Source organism: Hipposideros armiger, unplaced genomic scaffold (genome assembly GCF_001890085.2).
Source record: "Hipposideros armiger isolate ML-2016 unplaced genomic scaffold, ASM189008v1 scaffold_283, whole genome shotgun sequence".
Lineage (NCBI taxonomy): Eukaryota > Metazoa > Chordata > Mammalia > Chiroptera > Hipposideridae > Hipposideros > Hipposideros armiger.
The window spans coordinates 621,554-640,271 of record NW_017731633.1 but is presented as its reverse complement, the minus strand read 5'-3'; the positions used below and the strand labels follow the sequence as shown (position 1 = coordinate 640,271).

The 18,718-nt window shown below is 48.5% G+C and overlaps 2 protein-coding genes across 5 annotated transcripts in view; both read left to right on the top strand.

The window, feature by feature from the left end:
- FUT1 (fucosyltransferase 1 (H blood group)) overlaps window positions 1-11,620 on the top strand; it is a 22,225-nt gene extending 10,605 nt beyond the window's left edge. The window contains exon 3 of the mRNA XM_019658351.1: window positions 10,332-11,620. Within this exon, the coding sequence (XP_019513896.1) occupies window positions 10,334-11,440 (1,107 nt within the window). The 5' untranslated portion in view covers window positions 10,332-10,333 and the 3' untranslated portion in view covers window positions 11,441-11,620. The remainder of the gene's footprint in view (window positions 1-10,331) is intronic.
- Window positions 1-18,718, top strand: part of IZUMO1 (izumo sperm-oocyte fusion 1) — a 29,800-nt gene that overhangs the window by 10,736 nt on the left and 346 nt on the right. The window contains exons 1-8 of one of the 4 annotated variants that reach the window (XM_019658349.1): window positions 11,883-13,609; window positions 16,091-16,165; window positions 16,538-16,624; window positions 16,858-16,878; window positions 17,182-17,262; window positions 17,446-17,546; window positions 17,810-17,963; window positions 18,290-18,506. In XM_019658349.1, coding sequence (XP_019513894.1) covers window positions 13,486-13,609; window positions 16,091-16,165; window positions 16,538-16,624; window positions 16,858-16,878; window positions 17,182-17,262; window positions 17,446-17,546; window positions 17,810-17,963; window positions 18,290-18,506 — 860 coding nt within the window. In that variant the 5' untranslated portion in view covers window positions 11,883-13,485. Of the gene's footprint in view, window positions 1-11,882; window positions 13,610-14,605; window positions 15,751-16,090; window positions 16,166-16,537; window positions 16,625-16,857; window positions 16,879-17,181; window positions 17,263-17,445; window positions 17,547-17,809; window positions 17,964-18,289; window positions 18,632-18,718 lie in introns of those variants that run through there. The other 3 variants (XR_002125715.1, XM_019658348.1, XM_019658350.1) reach the window with 3 other exon arrangements.

The window sequence follows — 18,718 nt, the reverse complement described above, 5'->3', positions numbered from 1 at the left end:
CAGCTTGAATAAAGAGACAGAGACAGAAGTAAGATTGAAGAGCAAGACCAAGGGACTCAGCCTAAGAAAGACTGAGCCCCGAATTGGGTCAATGCAAGGCTTTTATTGAGAATCTTCAAAAGAAGCAAAACTGCAGAACGGTGAATCATTAACCGTGTATACGTGGGTGCCTTAAGGCTTGTTCCCATTACCAGACCCCTTTGTACTCCAACAAATGCTATGCCTTCGTACATCACTGCACAGTCCCAGGACACTCTGTTACATGTCCTCCCAGGGGAGACAACTGATATCATTCCATCAGGTCTCAGTTTTCTGAGACGCCCCCCGAGAGAGCTTTACAGATATCATTCCATCCGGCCTCAGTTTTCCGAGACACTCTCTCGACTACAGTGTATGAGGCTAATGCAGAGGGGGTGGTCGTGGGATTGGCTGTAAGGCAACACTGCCTCCCTTTGGGCAGCCTCTAGAATGTGGTCCTTTTCAACTGGGGTGTATCAAGTGGCTAAAATAAATTGGACATCTCTCCATGAGAGATCAAAGGCTAATGTTAATGTCTGAAATCCATCTGTAAATTTTCGAGGTCCTCAGAATATCTTCCTAGCCTCTCTTTACACTGCTGGATGTCTGTTACTGAGAAAGGGACCTGAACCATGATGGTGCCCTCCCCCCCAGGCACCTCTCTATAGAGGGAGGAGGTCAATAGACAATGGGACCACAGGGTAAAGCGTCCCACTCCTGGTGTGCAGAGGGCTAAGCTTGGGGAGGTCGATATAGTGTAGGATGTGGTTCTTCCTGGGAGGTTGGGGGAGCCTGTTGTCTTTGAGGGTAAGGGGGAGGCTTAAGTAGGGGGCAATCTATAAGGTCTAAATGACATTGGCTTTATTTTTTATCTTTGTTTGTATTGATCCCTTTGCTCACGTGGCATAAAGACAGGTCCTGATTGGGCGGGCTGAGTGGCTCAGCTGGTTAAGAACTCCCTTGAGATGCCAGCTCTGAGCAGGGCTGCGTTTCGGATCCCACATTGAGGGCCGGTGATGTTCGCCCTCTACAGCTAAGATGATAAACAACAGCTCGACCTGGAGCTGGGCTGCTGTGAGTGGCAGGCGATGGCGTAGGCTGCAGTGGGGCTGCAGTGGGTTGCCGTGAGCTACATGAGTGGCTGGCAGCCAGTGTGAGCGGCTGGTAGCCTGTGTGAGCTGCCGGGAGCTGCTGTGAGCGGCCGACCAATGACCGGCGACTGATTGCCTCACCCGGGAAGAGCACAATGACCATACCAACATGGGCCAGTGAAGCGACGTCCTCTACAACTAGATTGAAGAACAAAACCAGCAATTTGTCTACCTGTCTGTTCCCCTTCCCCTATTTCCCAATGCTGTTCCCCTCCCCACAATTCCCCAATAAAATCTTAAAAAAAAAAAAAAGACAGGTCCTGATAGAGGGCCATAAACCCTGAACATATGGAATTTCTGACCATTTGCCTTCCCTTCTACAAAATAAATCTAACTGTAGAATATTATTATAGTTTAAACTTCCATTAATTGGCCAGTTTTCTTGGTCACCCAATTTGTACTGGTGCCAAACTACATTGCAAAAGTTGACAGTTTTTTTCTTTAGATTATCAGGATCGAATTTGTCCCAATGGTTAAGGAGGGAGCCAAGTAGTGAGTCCAATGGGGTTGATGTTGACAGCTTATTTCCCATGCTGGTCTGCAAGAGAAGGAAGAGTCTAAGGAGAGTTTGCACATGAGGACAAAACATCCCCTAGGATGTGTCCCTTTAGGAGATAGTTAGGTATGGTTTTGGATCCTCTGGGCATCCCCCTGAGAGGATCCTTCTTTAGGATGCCAGATGTCTCTGACCTTGGGTGGGCACCAGTGCCACTTTGATTTAGGCTTAGGCTTGGAACCCCTCCATAGGCTATGTCTTATGATAATCTTTGGTATCCCTCGGTGGAGTGCTTGGCTCTTTGCATCCTTCCAGTTGAGGAACCGCTCATCAATTATGGTTCCATGGATGGCCAAGGTCTTAGAGATAACTGTTAGGGAAGTTTGGAACAAAGGGAATGGGGATGGCTCAAAATCTTTTAGATATTTCTTTATATTTGTAGGTGAGCAAAGAAAACCCATAATGACCCTAAATCTTGGGTGTTTTTAAGGAAGAGAAAGGGAAAGTTTTGAGGAGATCCTCTGGGCTGAGGTGACTACCGGGTTGGACAAAAGAAAAGGTGATGTAGAGGTGCAAGCCAGAAAAGTGGGTTTAGATGTGGGCTCCTAGTTAAAGGTTCCCATTCAAATACAGAAATGGGGCAGATAGGACCTGGCCCCTCATAATGGGAAGTAAGGCAGAAAAGGAGAGCTACTGAAGGTCCCCAGAGGAAGTCGGCAAGATGGCGAAAGAACAGAGGGGATGAAAAATAAAAAACACAGACCTAACAGATGCTTGGATTTTAGAGCCCGGAAGGTCCTAAATGAGCTGTTCCAAGACCAGGTAATTGTGTCATAGGAGTCTTCAAGCAGTGGATACCCTAATGGCTATTAACTGTCCAACCTGTGCATACATTGGATGGCAAACAAAAGAGGTTATAGAAAATGAGCGAGAGGTTTTTGGGGCCCCCTAAAAGGGACTTACCTCCTGGCTGGCTTGCCAAATTATGTTACTGAAGAACAGACCCTTCTCGGCACACTGTCCAAGTTTTTGGTATCCTGACCAAAGAATTGAGCAGGACACCAAAAGGCAGTGGTGAAAGAGCAGTTTATTAAAAGTGAAAGTACACTCCAAAGAGATAGGAGCAGACCCGAGCAAAAGCAGCTCAAAAGGCGACGACTGGTGAGGACTTGAAGTTTTTCTTTTCTTTTCTTCTAGAATGGGCTACACTCTCTGGTTGTGGGGCCACTTGTTTGACACCTGTGATTGACAAGAGGCTTTACCTCATCTTTTTAGACTGCACATGTTCCTTCCCAGAATTCTGTTATAATGATATCAATGAACTTCCGGGCATATGCATGATATTGTATTCTTTTTTTTTTTTTTTTAGCTGAGCCATCCTGCCACCTGTTGGCAGCTCAGCGGCTGCTCAGCTCGGGCCGGGACTTGAACCGCTGTTGCTCAGAGNTGAGTTCTTAACCATCGCGCCACTCGGCCGGCCCTCTATCTGTTAACTTTTGAGCAGCATCTCTGACTATGCCAGACTGATTAACATAGAAACAGCAATCTTCTTCTAAAAATAAGCACAGACCCCCTTTTAAGGCAGTTAGGAGGTGTAGTCCTCTGCGATTTTGAAGGACCACTTCTACCAAGGTGTCTAATTGCCAATGATGCTCCTAGATATGTCATCTAGGCTATCAGAGAGATCCTAAGATAGGCTTTCGTAATAGGCAAGAGAGGCGGATAGTCCCGCTATACTCGTGCTTTTTCCTGTGGTGATACCGAGGCCTATTAACAGGGGAATAAGCTGTATGGCCCATTTGGTTCTTATATGAGTCCTTAAAGGAACAGTTAGGGATTGATTATTGGGAGCTATGTTGATCTCTGGAACCAAGTAGACTAAGGTACAGGTTCCTGTCCAATTAGCTGGAAAGCATAGATAAGACCTAGTCCTGCAGAGGAAAAACAAACCTGGGTTCCTGAGACAAAAACTCACTTTGATGGTGAAGAAGTGGATGCTAGGCTTATTGGTAATCTCCCTCTCTCAGGTTGAAAGATTTCCTGCTAGAATTGCCCTGGTGAGGGGTAGGAAGGGTCTATGGGAGTTATCCAGAGAGGCAATAATGAGCAGCTCCAGCAGTTCTGTCTGAAGAGGAGCTTAAGGTCTTTAATTGGCTAACAGGAACAGGAGTGACAGTCTCCCTTCTGGGGGAGTCCTGTGCAGACTTAAATGAAATGTTTGATTTGAAGGAAATGGACCCAGCCACTGGCTCTCTGAAGCCTGGGTGCTTGGAAAAATTGCAAAGGGTCCCTTCCGTGTAGGAACGAACTAGTCTGTTAGAGACCGTTGGCTTTCCAGGACTACAATTTGTAGAGGGGACGGCCTGGGAAGGTGCCAGTTCCCCGTATTTCCTAAATGCCTGCTGAATCTCTCCCAAGTTAATAACGTAGGAGATAGCAGAATTGAGGTCAGAGTCCAAAGCAATGGGCAGTAATTACAGCTGGGACTTAGAGGTCTTCTGATAAAACTTTTTCAAGGTCCTTTTCAAGGAGCTCTATTTATCTTTACAACTGAGCATGTTTCACAGAACAAATAGGTCCAGAGTGATTAGTTGAGATAAAACAAATGACTAACAGGCTTACCTGCCATGTCAATGGTTACTCACAGTTTTTCCCCTGTGGTGAGAAAAGCTTGGGAACCACTGGAAGCTTCAGGCCCAACAGTGATCACAGCTATTTGTGGTGAGGGAGTTGGTCCCTGCTCCCTTCAGAGCAGGGGGAAATCCCTCCTCCTGTGCCCTTTAGTTTGCACAGGGGGCATGGCTGCTTTGGAGGATTATTACTCCGTATTCCAGTGATCTGGGCTTCCACATCCAAAGCAGGCTCCTTTTTATCTTCTGGGGCTACTGGGGAGGCCCTAAGGTGGCCCTGGCCTTGGCCTGTCTATTTACTGCAGCAAAAACTCTGGCCTGTCTCTGGTCTCATCTCCAGTCTCACTGTTCCTTTCCTTCCTCATTTTCCTTGTCTCGGTAGTTAAAGATATTTAAACAAATTTCCTGGCCTTATTCAGGATCTGAGCCTTTTTATCAGAGATGTAACAGTGGGCCAGAACCATTATAATATCCTGAAAGGTTAGGGAAAACATTAGGCTATGCTCCCTTATACTGGCCTATATCTGACACTGAGGAGGGTACATGAACTCTAGCAGTCCTAAAATACAGAAGTTTACATAACTATTAGCAAAGCTTAGTTCTTAGATTTATTTTTTTGAGTAACCAAGGACCTGATTAAAACAATATAAAACAAAAAATGATTTTGAAGACGCATATAATCTTTGTTATTCAGGCAGAAAACTTTTTCTTAATATCAGTAGCAGACCAATAGTCTAACAAACTTTGCCTTAATTAGCAGAAAAAGAAAACTTAACTAATTTTTTACCGTCTTACTTCTGATATTTAAATTTATTTAATTAATTTCATTTAGTTTAACCATACATAAAATTCCTTCAAGACTTTCCTTCACAAACCTTCTACAACTTTCCCAGTGCCTCTTAGTTTGTCTCTTTTCACTCATTCAGAAATAACCATCCTTAGGACAAACTGCTTTCTTTCAGTTCCTTCAAAAATATATTTTTAAAAAAATAATTATATATATATATATATATATATATATATATATATATATATATATATATCCATACTGTACACCTTCCTGGAAAACACACATTATTTCCCTTTATATTAATTAGAATCCATAACCTTCATAACCTTAATTTTTACTGACAACTAAAAGCAAGCAATTAGCATTTCCACTAGCAAATCCAGGAACATATTTTGTAACCTTCAAAAGCATAAGCTTTTGTAATAAAATACAAGCTACATTTATTTCCCAAGCTATTGTATTTTCTTGACAAATTCTGTAACAGATATAACATACATTTATTTTTGCAAACTTAGGTAAAACAAGAGATACCATATTTGATGTTAATAACCTCATTAAAAGTTAAACCAGCCTTAGTATCAAATCAAAGAGGCTGGAATGAGTTGGGGAGTCTGGCTAGGGAATTAGCCGCTTGGTTTTAAAAGTCTCTGTCTCTCTCTGTCTCTGTCTCTGTCTCTCTCTCTCTGTCTCTCTCTCTCTCTCTCTCTCTCTCTCTGTCTCTCTCTCTCTCTTTCTCTTTAATTACCTCAGGCTCAGGCGGCAGCTGCAGCCATTTGTTTACATTTCCAAGATCTTGAAAGTTACTGAGAGTTAGAAAAAACTTACTTTGTCAAGTTCCTGAATATAGAGTTTGTGTACAAAACAATTTTAACTTCAAAAATAGTGTAACAATTTAAAGACCCATAGAGAGGCTACCTTTCCTTAGAATTTAGAACGTGTGCGGGACAAGCAGTGTTACAATAAAATATCATTGGCTTATAATTATAAGTTGACCAATTTGCTAATATACAACCTACGGGGCTCTCAGAAGGTTTGGATACAGAGCTCCACATCAGCTTGGTGTCTAAGCTGCAAATAGAAAAGAAAAAGAAAAAGGGTAAAGACAGGCTAGAGGCAAATAAAACCAGTAAGTCACAAATAAACCAGAGTACTCACAGAACCAAATGAGAAGCTGGGGCTCAAGACCCAGTCTTTGACCAGCCCGGCACCCCAGATTGGCCTCAGACAGAGAGGTCCACGTTGGTCTCAGAGAGGCCCCAGACTGGCACGAAGCCCAGACAGTGTACAAGCCCAGAACAGGTGCCAGTGATTAGCCTAGGAGAGGCTCCGACAGCAGAGACAGGGGGTACCATTTCCCACCTTGCAGAATAGAGGGGCTATGGCCTATGAGGATTTCTAAGAACTTCCCCCGTCTGGCCATTTCCCCAGTGGAATTATAATCCCAGTTGGGGTTGGTAGAATGTATTGTTTCTGACCCAGGGGAGTTTCCTTGAGGATTTCTTGCAAAGGTTTCATCTGCCTTGTCACGGCCTGCGTGGCAAGGGCTAATGGGATACAAGATGGGCGACGCAGCTTGAATAAAGAGACAGAGACAGAAGTAAGATTGAAGAGCAAGACCAAGGGACTCAGCCTAAGAAAGACTGAGCCCCGAATTGGGTCAATGCAAGGCTTTTATTGAGAATCTTCAAAGAAGCAAACTGCAGAACTGTGAATCATTAACCGTGTATACGTGGGTGCCTTAAGGCTTGTTCCCATTACCAGACCCCTTTGTACTCCAACAAATGCTATGCCTTCGTACATCACTGCACAGCCCCAGGACACTCTGTTACATGTCCTCCCAGGGGAGACAACTGATATCATTCCATCAGGTCTCAGTTTTCTGAGACGCCCCCCGAGAGAGCTTTACAGATATCATTCCATCCGGNTATTGGGGAATTGGGGGAAGGGGAACAGACAAGTTGCTGTCCTTTTGTTCTTCAGTCTAGTTGTGGAGGACGTTGCTTCACTGGCCCAAGTTGGCACCACCATTGCGCTCTTCCCAGGCGGGGCAGATCAATTGCTGGCTTCTGGACTGCTCACAGGGCTGCTGGCCACTCAGCTGGCAGCTTGCTACACTTGGTAGCCCATGGCAACCCACTGCAGCAGGGGCTGCAGCCTACGCTGTTGCTGGCGACTCACTGCAGCCCAGCTCCAGGTTGAGCCTGTTGTTCAGCATCTTAGCTGTAGAGGGCAGTGTCACTGGCCCTCATATGTGGGATCCGAATCGGGTCCCTCTGGCGTCTCAAGCCAGCTCTTAACCACCGTGCCACTCAGCCGGCCTCTCACCCTACCTGATCTTAGATGAGAGGAAGGGGTCTCGAGATTCATCTGGAAGTCCATGTCGACCTCTTTGGTTGGGATGTGTGATGGCCCCTAGATGAGGAAAGATAGATTTTAGTTGCTACATTAAAAGTGCTGGCCCAAGGAGCAGGACTCAATGCTACTGATGAAGGGTCAAAGTCCATTTAGCTTTGTGAGGCCTGTGGCTTTTTCATCTCGTTTTAATTTACTAGTTACCCAAATGGTGTTGTTTACCCAGGAGTTGGGCCTGGACGGCCTGGAAAGAATGCTGGACCACAATAATTACAATCGACAAGCTTCTGGGTAATTATTTGAAGCAGGGGGTGAGAGATACTTCACGATCTAGGCTAAGAGTAATCCCCAGTTTAAGAGTAAGAAACTGATTTAAAAAGTGATTAAGACCAGAGACTAAGAAACTAAGAAACTAGGGAAAAGGAGACTTAAAATTTCTATAGTAAGGGGCTCTCCTGTGTCATTTCCCTCATGTCAGTAGTGGGTCTCATGTCTATTGGGGAGTTACGGAATTTTTTGTCCTATTTGGTCCAGATGTGAGGGCTGGATTTTGGATTAGTTTTGATAACCGTCCCAGGCTCGTTGGTTGGAATTGGCTTAAAACCCTGCTGAAATACCATTTGGAACTTTGCTAGGCATGAAGAAATAAATTTTGTCAGAAGGTTTGAAATACAGGGTTCAAAGATAAGGGTTAAAATAATCATCAGTAATGGTCCCTCAAGGGGGAGAAGCCAGGATGCCCAGCCCCAGATCTTTCATGAAGATCCCCAAGATTCACTTAATTGTAAGCGGATCGTGGAGGCTCTATCTGTTAACTTTTTTTTTTTTAAGATTTTTATTGGGGAATTTGGGGGATGAGAAAAGTGCTGGGGAATTGGGGGAAGGGGAACAGACAAGTTGCTGTCGTTTTGTTCTTCAATCTAGTTGTGGAGGNTTAGCTGAGCCATCCTGCCACCTGTTGGCAGCTCAGCGGCTGCTCAGCTCGGGCCGGGACTTGAACCGCTGTTGCTCAGAGCTCAAACTCTTGAGCGAACTCTTAACCAACTGAGCCACTCAGCTGGCCCTGAATGATATTATAATGATGGTATAATGAGGCTAAGGTGAGGATGAAGGTTGTTGTAGCATTTTACTGTGCAGGTGTGAGTGACTGGTCTAGTCTAGTAGGGTAGTTTGTGTCTTCTAGTGTCTTCATAGTGGTTAGTGGTTATGGTAGATAAGGGAAAAATTTGGGCATAGAGGGGAGGTTTTGGGGAGGTCTCTGGGTGGTTGCTCTCCGAGACCCTGTCGAACATGCAGAAATGTTTGGAGACCCCAGTCCTACCTCTAACTGCCTGCCTCATTTCCCCCTGAGAGCCATGATCCCCATAAATCTCTATGGGAAGTTGAGGGACAGGTGGGATTTTCTTCTGTATCTACTTCCTGCTGTATGTGGTCATTGTCCCTGCCTATCGGCGATTCATGGAACTCACCCTATCTGATCTTAGATGAGGGGAAGGGGTCTCAAGATCAGCCTGGAAGACCATGTTGACCTCTTTGGGCAGGATGTACGATAGCCCCTAGATGAGGAGAGATATACTTTATTGATAGATTAAAAGTGCTGGCCCAAGGAGCAGGACTCAATGCTACTGATGCAGGGTGAAATCCATTTAGCTTCATAAGAACTGTGGCTTTTTCCTCTGGTTTTAACTAGTTACTCAGATGGTGTTTTTTACCACAAATGGGCCCAGAATGGCCTGGAAAGAATTCTGGGCCACAGTAATTACAATCAACAAGCTTCTTGGTAATTATATGAAACGGGGTGAGAGACACTTCACGATCTAGGCTAGGAGCAATCCCCAGTTTAAGATTTAAAAACTGATTTAAAAAGTGGTTAAGGGCTGGCCGAGTGGCGCATTGGTTAAGAGCTGGCTTGGGAGCACGAGCTCTGAGCAGCAGGACCTCTGGTTCGGATCCCACATGAGGGCCAGTGACACTGCCCTCTACAGCTAAGATGGTGAACAACAGCTCGACCTGGAGCTGGGCTGCCATGAGTCGCCGGCGACGGCGTAGGCTGCAGCCCCTGCTGCACTGAGCTTCCATGAGCTACCATGTGTGTGCCCAGCAGCCAGCGTGAGTGGCCAGCTGCCAGTGTGAGCTGCCAAGAGCTGCCGTGAGCGGCCGTCCAGAGGCCGGCGACCAATCTGCCTCACCCGGGAAGAGCACAATGATAATACCAACATGGGCCAGTGAAGCAACGTCCTCCACAACTAGACTGAAGAACAAAAAAGGACAGCAACTTGTCTGTTCCCCTTCCCCCATTCCCCAGTGCTGTTCCCCTCCCCCAACTTCCCAATAAAATCTTTAAAAAAACCCCAAAAAACGTGATTGAGACCAGGGAGTAGGGAGCTAAGAAACTAGGGAAAAGGAGACTTAAAATTCCTATAGTGAAGGACTCTCCCTACTCCACACCTAACTCCTAGTCCTCCTGGAATCAAGATCTGTTATCAGTTCTGGGTCCCTAGCCTCTCACGTTCTTCTTGACTTGTCGTTTGTTGTCGCCTCTGTGGTTGACTGTCCCTTACACGCAAGTACACTTAAGAAAGGAGATGGTAGAACACAGTCCAACTTCAGTAGGCCTTACAGGCAAGGAGAATGAGATTGCAAGATAGGGGGACAAGGTTATGGACCCTGGACCATTGCTATCTTGGAATCCACCAATTTTCATCGTCTTCCATCCCTCCCTGCCTCCCCAAATTCCAAGCCTCTAATTCCTCCTCCCTCAGACCCAGAGTCCAAACCCTCAGGTTCTCTCATTCCATCAGTCCTCTCCTCCCTGGACTCCTGGATCTGAGGGAGAAGGGGCTGGGGTCTCTCCAGCTCTGAGCTTCTGCTAATTCACCTTTTCTTCCCTGCAGCCATGGGGGCCCTCAGCCGACATCACTTCTGTCTGATCTTCCTGCTAGTCTGTGTTCTTTCATCAGTCATCTTTCTCCACATCACCCAAGACATCTTTCACAATGGCCTGGACCTACCTAACCTATTTGCAGACCGACACTTGGTGACGAATTCTGTGACCATCTTCTGCCTGTCAGGCACATCGATGATCCCCAACACCTCCTCTTCCTGCCCCACGCACCCCTCTTCCCTCTCAGGCACCTGGACCATCATCCCATCTGGCCGCTTTGGTAATCAGATGGGGCAGTATGCCACTCTGCTTGCCCTGGCTCAGCTCAATGGCCGCCAGGCCTTCATCCTGCCGTCCATGCATGCTGTCTTGGCCCCTGTGTTCCGCATCACCCTGCCTGTGCTGGCGCCGGATGTGGAGAGCCACACACCTTGGCGGACATTGCAGCTTCATGACTGGATGTCAGAGGAGTATACCCACTTGAATGACCCTTTCCTGAAGCTCACTGGCTACCCCTGCTCCTGGACCTTCTTCCACCATCTCCGGGAACAGATCCGGAGAGAGTTCACCCTGCATGACCACCTTCGGGAAAAGACCCAAGGTTTCCTGAGACAGCTCCGCCTGGCTGGTACTGGGAACCTCCCGCGCACTTTCGTTGGTGTCCATGTGCGCCGTGGGGACTACTTGCACGTTATGCCCAATCACTGGAAGGGTGTGGTGGGCGATCGTGTCTATCTTCAGCAGGCCATGGACTGGTTCCGGGCACGACATGAAGCCCCCATCTTTGTGGTCACAAGCAACGGCATGCAGTGGTGCCGGGAAAACATCAACACCTCCCAGGGGGATGTGATCTTTGCTGGTGATGGGCAGGAGGGCTCACCCGCGAGGGACTTTGCATTGCTCACACAGTGCAACCACACCATTATGACCATTGGCACTTTTGGCTTCTGGGCTGCCTACCTGGCTGGTGGAGACACTGTCTACCTGGCCAACTTCACCCTGCCTGACTCCAGCTTCCTCAAGATCTTTAGGCCCGAGGCTGCCTTCCTGCCTGAGTGGGTGGGCATTAATGCAGACTTGTCTCCACTCCGGAATTTGCAGAGGAGTCTTCTGGAATAGCCGGATCAAACTTGGGCCAGCATTGTGACAGTGGTGAGGTGTTGAGCTTCTGGTTTTATCTTCTTTCGATTTTTCACCAAAGTTATCTGGAATTTCAGAGCCCTCTCCCTTCTGCAAGGGCCCAGCAGTTTCTTCACAGGTATTAGAACTGGCTCCCTCTAGAGCAGGGGTCGGCAAACTTTTGAGACAGAAGAACCGCCATGGGTCAGCAAACTGCGGCTAGCAAGCCTCAGGCTCTGAAGTAAAATTAAAAACGAAAATAAAACTATCATATTTTCTTTTATAAAAATTTTAAAGGCTGTTATTCACATAATGGTGATTATGTAAAAATATATTTATGGCTCTCGAATAATTTTTAAATTGTTGTGAAGGACAGGATTGTCTCTTCCAGAGGTCAGCAAACTTTTGAGATGAAACATACCCAAAGACCTGCATGTGGCTTGCGAGCCACAGTTTGCCGACCTCTGCTCTAGAGCAAATCCCCATCTAGAACTACTCCAAAAACACAAAAGGGGAGTTGGTGAGTGCTTGCTAGGCTTCCAGAAGCTGCTAGGCTTCTAGAGAAGCTTGTGGTGGTCCGGCAGCAGATGGGCACCCATTTCTAGAGTGAATCTGATTGGCTTTGAGAGAAACAGAGCTTCCTGCAACTGCCTGAACATTCTAGAACCAGCAGAAGACGTTTCCCTGATTACTGGCAATGTCTCGGGAGGATCATGACAGTTCTACAAGGCATAGTGCCCACCTGCAGTTTCCAGCCGATATCCAGAGTACTTCTAGATGGCTGCGCATCCAGGAACCAGTAACTCCCCCCTCTAGTGTTGATCATTCTGGTCTTTTCTAGAAGAGATGTTTCTCCTTTCCTCAGTCCTCAGGACTGAAGCAACTCATGGATGTTCTAGAGCAAACACTCACCAACTCCCCCTCTGTGTTTCTGGAGTAGTTCTAGATGGGGATTTGCTCTGGAGGGGCCAGTTCTAATATCTGTGAAGAACCCTGCAGGGCCCTTGCAGAGAGGAGGGGGTTCTGGAATTCCAGATAACTTTGGTGAAAAGTTGAATGAAGGTACAACCAGAAGTTCAACACCTCACCACTGCCAGAAAGATTGATGGAAGACAAACTATGTATAGCTGGGACAATTTATGAGAAGACTGGAATTCTATCCACATTCTCAACCCCCCAAAAAAACCCCAGAAAGACTTTGGGCTGCTGGGGTTGATGGGATGGATTTTTCTGGAAGTCAGTTGACATAAACATGGCCTTTGGGCTTGCAGAAAACCACCAGTATTGCGCCCCTTGCCAACCATGTTCTGTCTGCCCTGAATTCACAGAACCACTAAATCTGGGTTTGGGCAAATGAGGGATGGAAAGGTCCGAAGGTGCGCAGACCCCAGATTGGCCTTAAAGCCAAGCAGGAGCACTCTTGGCCAGGGTCTGGCCAAGGAGGATGGGATTCTTGACTCAGATTTCAGGAGCCCCTTGAAGGAGGTGAAGGTAGATCTTTTATTACTGAATTGTCTAAGAATCTAAACCTCTTTTTTAGTCTTCTCAGGGAATTTTGGGAGACTTTTCCTACTCAGCTGCCATAGGGAGAGAGGGAGGTATGGATTAAAAGTCCACATCACCAACCCCTGTTACTGTAGGGGGTTTTTTCCCTTTTCCTTTTTTTTTTTTTTTGAGTCTTGTGTGCATGAGTGCGTGTGTAAGGGGAAAAGTTTGGAATTTCTGGGGACTGTCATGACTCAAGTCTTAAGGCATTGTCCCTGCTCAGATGTGGCAGGCTTTGTGTAGAGCGCCCCTGGCAGAATGAGTTTTGTGTGAGCAAGAGTGACTCCGTATTGAATGAGAAAGAGTAACTCTATTCTGGACATGCGCAAAGAACTTAGCAGACAACAGGCAGCTAGCTGCCCAGCTGCCCTGGTAATTGGGTGTAACCAGTTATACCTGGAAGGTTTGCTACTGAAGATAAGGTGACATCAGGAAGGCACTCAGAACCACAGAACTGAGGACTTTTGCAGCTCAGAGAGCGGATCCCAACTGAGGTGACCATGCTGCTCCTGTGCTCCAAAAACCTGCTTTCTCCACAGACTCAGAATGAACCTCTGCCGGACCGACCTCCTGGACCAGCCACCCTTCCTCGCTCCACCAGGACTCTGATTGACTTTGGGTCTGGTTTGTTACTGTTTTACCGAATTATTGTACTACCCTGTGTGCTTTATTGTCTGGTGTGTTGATGATTGATGCTTTACTGTTTGGTGTATTGTTGATTGATGTAAGCTTGTTGAAAGTCGTTTAAGACCTTGCGTGCTCTGTTCTTTGCTCATGCCATGGCTACCATGGAGGTCTCAGTCAGTGCCAGGTAGACCTTGGGTGTCTGAGAGTCTCTTGGGGGTTAGTCCCCCTGACTTGAAGGAAGAGACTGCTGCATTCCTGCATGGACTGTGAGCCTAGCAGTCTCTCAGTGACACTCTTGTGGGGCTTGTGATCTCTGAGCTCCAGTTCCTTTCACCGGACTCTCAGTATTGGCCCCCAGACCTGTCTTTTCTTTGGAACCTTGGCATGCAGCCCCAGAGGCTGGGAGAGGAGGAAGAAGTGAGCCCAGAGTATAACTTTTTTTTTAAAGATTTTTATTGGGAAATTGCGAGGATGGGAACAGTGCTGGGGAATTGGGGGGAAGGGGAACGGACAAGTTGCTGTCCTTTTGTTCTTCAGTCTAGTTGTGGAGGACGTCGCTTCACTGGCCCAAGTTGGCACCATCATTGCACTCTTCCCGGGCGAGGTGAGGCAGATCAGTAGCCATTTTCTGGACGGTCACTTACAGTGGCTGCTGGCTGTACATGGTAGCCCATGGCAACCCACTGCAGCAGGGGCTGCAGCCTACTCCATCGCTGGTGACTCACGGCAGCCCAGCTGGAGGTCTAGCTGTTGTTCAGCATCTTAGCTGTAGAGGAATGTGTCATTGGCCCTCATATGTGGGATCCGAACTGGGGCCCTCTGGCATCCCAAGCCAGCTCTTAACCATCACGCCACTCAGGCCGGCCCCTTTTTTTTTTCTTTCTTTCTTTTTTTTATTAGGGAACAGTGTGTTTTTCCAGGACCCATCAGCTCCAAGTAGTTGTTTCAATCTAGTTGTGGAAGGCGCATCTCAGTGGCCCATGTAGGGATCCAGTCAGCAACCTTGGTGTTATGAGCACATATGAGCACTGCGCTCTAACCAACTGAGCTAACAGGCTGCCCCAGCATATAACTCTTGAACTACACTTCCCATAAAGCTATGGGGTTAATTACAGTAATCAGTTAGGGAGAGACCCTGGGGCCTTCTGGGAGTCGTAGTCCTAGGGCTGGGGAGGGCCATTTCTCACGTCTTGGTGTTTCCTCCGCTGACTGTCCAAACAGCCGTGGGCATCTAGCCGGAAGCCTGGGTCCTGGAGCCCAGGGAGGGGAGGGCTGAGGGTAGGATTTCGTTCCTCGTTTCTGGAAAGCCAGAGCAGATGCTGGAAACTTCGGGTCTGAAAAGGCGGCCGCCTCTGTGACATCAAGGAGCGATGGGCGGGGCCTCCCTTTGTTGCGGTCCAATCAGACACAGAATTGGGCCCCTGGGCGGAGCCAGGGAAGCCCCCAGGGACTAACTTTTGAGAATTAGGGGTTCCATGTGGGAAGCTATATGGTGGAGGCTGTGGGACTTGCTTGTAAATAGGGGTGAGCCGTGACTCTGACCGCAGTCAAATGTTCTCTATTACAAACCTTACCCCCAACAAAACCCTTAATTTTAGTAGTGGGAAAATATTAGTGTGGAAGGACGTGGCCTGGTCCTCCTCTCTCAAAGCCCTCAGAAGCTGGACTCTGCTCTTCAGCGAACCCTAGTGTTTGAGGATACATCACTCTAGAGTCACGGTCCGGCAGCGGCTGTCAAGGGTGCATCGGGCTTCCTCAGTTTCCTAACGAAAAGTGTGCGCCCTGCAGATTTGGGATCCATTAGTCTCTGGAAGGGGATCTCTCTGTTTAGCCCTCACCTCCTTTCAGTTGGGGTGAGAGGACTCGCCCAAGGGTTCTGCGCGGACTCAGCGCTCTGGCCGCAATGGGGCCGCGGCTTCCCCTCCTGGTGGCGGCGCTGGCCAGCTGCCTGCTTCCTGCCCGGTGTTGTGTCCTGTGTGATACAAAAGTCGTGGAAGCGCTAAACTCCTTGGAGACGGATTACCTGCCTGACCACGTGGGGGCAGAGCATCACAAAAACTTGATGAAAAGGGTAAAGCAGGCCGTGCAGGATTTCAAGGAACTGCCGTTTGACGAGGATTCCTATATGGGGGTCGTCGGTGAGGGCAAGGTGGAGCCCGGACTCCTGGGTCCTGGGAAAAGAGGGTTCTGGGGCTAGGATTTCTGGGTGCAGGGGGGAAAGGCTGGATGGAGGCAGACTCTCCTGTGTTCGGGAATGAAACAGGCTGTGGTACAGATTTTGGGGTTCCCCGAGGCTAGGAAATACTGTGTTCCCCTAGCCTTTAGCCTGCAGTTTTAATAAAACTACTACTCCCAGAAAGGAACAGGCGGGTAATCCCTTAACCAGACATGTCTGTACCCGTGGGTATTGTAGTTTCTAAGACTAGATGAGGCAATGAGACAATAATACTGGAACCTGGGGTTCTATCTCTCCCACAGATGAGCCCACACTGGAAAAGGCATCCTGGAGTTTGCTGAAGGATCTGAAACGCATCACAGATAGTCAAGTTAAAGGTAGATGCACGGATGGTACATGAGAGAGACTCCAGAATCTCTCAGGGAAGTGATTGCTGCTGGTGATGCCTGGTCTGGAGGTCAGGTTCTGGGCTTTGGAGCCAGACTGCTTAGGTTCAAATTCTGGCTCTGCCACTTCCTAGCTGTGTGGCCTTGAGCGAGGGATTTTGCAGCTTCATCACCTCTAAAATGGAGGCCATAACAGTGCCCTCACCCCATTTGTTGTTTAGCCATTATGTTAAGTGGCCATTCAGTTTCATTGTCCTTCCCTGAGAAAGCCCAAAAGCGGAATGCATACAGAGCCAAACTTCCTGTACCTCACACTTGGAAGGGGGAGAGGGGACCACTTTGTTTCATCCTGCTTCTCCCCAGGTGAACTCTTTGTTAAAGAGCTGTTCTGGATGTTGCACCTGCAAAAGGATACCTTTGCCAGATATGCTGCTCAGTTCCAAAAAGAGGGTGAGGGAAGATGGGAGTCCCAGACCCCAGCCCCCTCCTTCCACAGCCCTTGCTTCTCAAGTCCAGTCCCTCAGCTCTCCCAACCCCCTCGTCCCTCAGACCCAGGGTCCAGGCCCCCATGTCCTTCCTCCCTCAAAGCCAGGAGTTCCAGCCCCAGCCTCTTCCTTTGACCCCTCCTTCATCCCTCCTAACTTAAAAATCTGATCCTCATTTTTTTCTTTCTGCCGAGGCAGATTTTTGTCCCAACAAATGTGGTGAGTTCGGATTATGGGAGCTGGTCCTCTCTCTCTTATCCTTGTCCCGTGAATACCCAGCCTTTCTACTCCCCCTTTTGGGTCTCGATGTTTCTTCATTCTCCTCATCTGAGAGGTTCCTAGGTCTCCAGTATTCCTTCTGCACCAAAACCTTCTTTGCGGAGCGCAGCTCATTCGGTTTGCACTGGTTAGATTCCGCTTCCTACAGGGCTGTGCTCTGGGCCCGCCCCGCCCTTGGCTCTGCCCTCTCCTTTTAACCCCGCCTGCTAGTGGGCGAATACCTCCTTGACCCTGCCCCTTCAGGTATGATGTTGCAGACTCTGATCTGGTGCAGTAACTGCAAGAAGCAGGTTCACGCTTGTCGGAAGTCCTTGGATTGCGGGGGTGAGAAAGCTGGGTCCAGGAGGGGTTGGCGTAAGAGGGGCGGAGCCAGAGGAGTGACTGAGTCTAGAGAGGGCGGAGACTAGAGCCAGCCAATAAGAAAAGGAGGGGCCAACCTAGTGGAAAGGGGTTGAGGGAGGGCCAAGAACCGTTAAGGAGCTTCTTACAGTAACCACCTATCCCCAGAGCGCAAAGTCAATGTCCATGAAATGGAAGACATGATCCTGGACTGTGAGCTCAACTGGCATCATGCCTCTCAAGGCCTGACCGATTACAGCTTTTACAGGGTGGGGCCCTCCAACTCCTGTAACCCTTAAATTTTAAGTCCATTCAGGCCTGTGTGAATCCTGTATCCACAGGCCTGCACCCACAATCCCCATGACCCATGACCTACCAGATTTGGCTCCCACAGACCCTGGTGACCCCATGCCCTGAACAGTACACTCAGGACTCGCATCTCCCCCATTGAGGCCCCGTGATCTTCTTACCCTTGTACTCCCCCAACCCCTAAATTCCCCAGGCCTCTGTGACCCCTTGAGCTTGGGTCTAGGTTTGGAGGAACAAGTCTGAGACCTTGGTGTCCAAGGGGAAAGAGCCCACCCTGACCAAGATCATGGTAGACCCACTGGATGCGGGCACCTATCGCTGCCAGCTGGACACCGTGCAATCCAGCCCGGCCACGGTCATTCGTTTTCATGTCACAGGTCAGTGCTGGGGAGTTGAAAAAAGTATGGAATTCAGGGTCCTGGGGTTGCGAGCAGTCTGCTTCAGGGGCGTGGCCTATGGGGACATAACTTCCTGTCGGGTGTGGTTTCAGGCCACGAGGGTGGTGCTTCCTGACCTGGGTGTGGCCTCTGGCCACAGCTGCAGGGTTCTCTTCCGGGTTTGTTCCGGCTATATGCAATTGGAGGCTTGTGATTATCTCCTGCAAGACTTGGGTCCTGGGGCAAATTGGTGCCGGGAGGGTTTGCCTTGGCCTTGGCGGATCTTCATGCCTTTCCAGGACTGTTCTTCCCTCCTTCTCTATCAGTGTTGCCCAAAAGAATCGTGGAAGAGATACCGTCATCAAACATCCCAACCCAGGAAGAGGTGGCCCCCGGTGAGGTGACTTGGAGTCCCACCAAGCCATCTACAACCCTCCAGTCTCCATCATCACAGTCTCAAATGGCAGAGAATATACTGAGAGGCCGCCTGGTCGGGCTGCTGATCTGGAGCTTTGTGGTGCTGATAGCCGGCATTGCCACCGCGTGAGCTGCCCGCTGAAGAAGGCAGAGCTTGGAGTGAGGGGCGGGCTTCCAAATCAAAGGGGTGTCTGGAAGCTTCGGAACCCTGAGAGCTGGATTTCTATTGGGGATAGGGCTTAAAAAACAGGGTAGGGATTACCTAGGAGGGTGAAGTTTGGATAATTGATAGAATAAGATCAAATATAGGGAGGCTGGGACCTGATCTGATTTTGCTA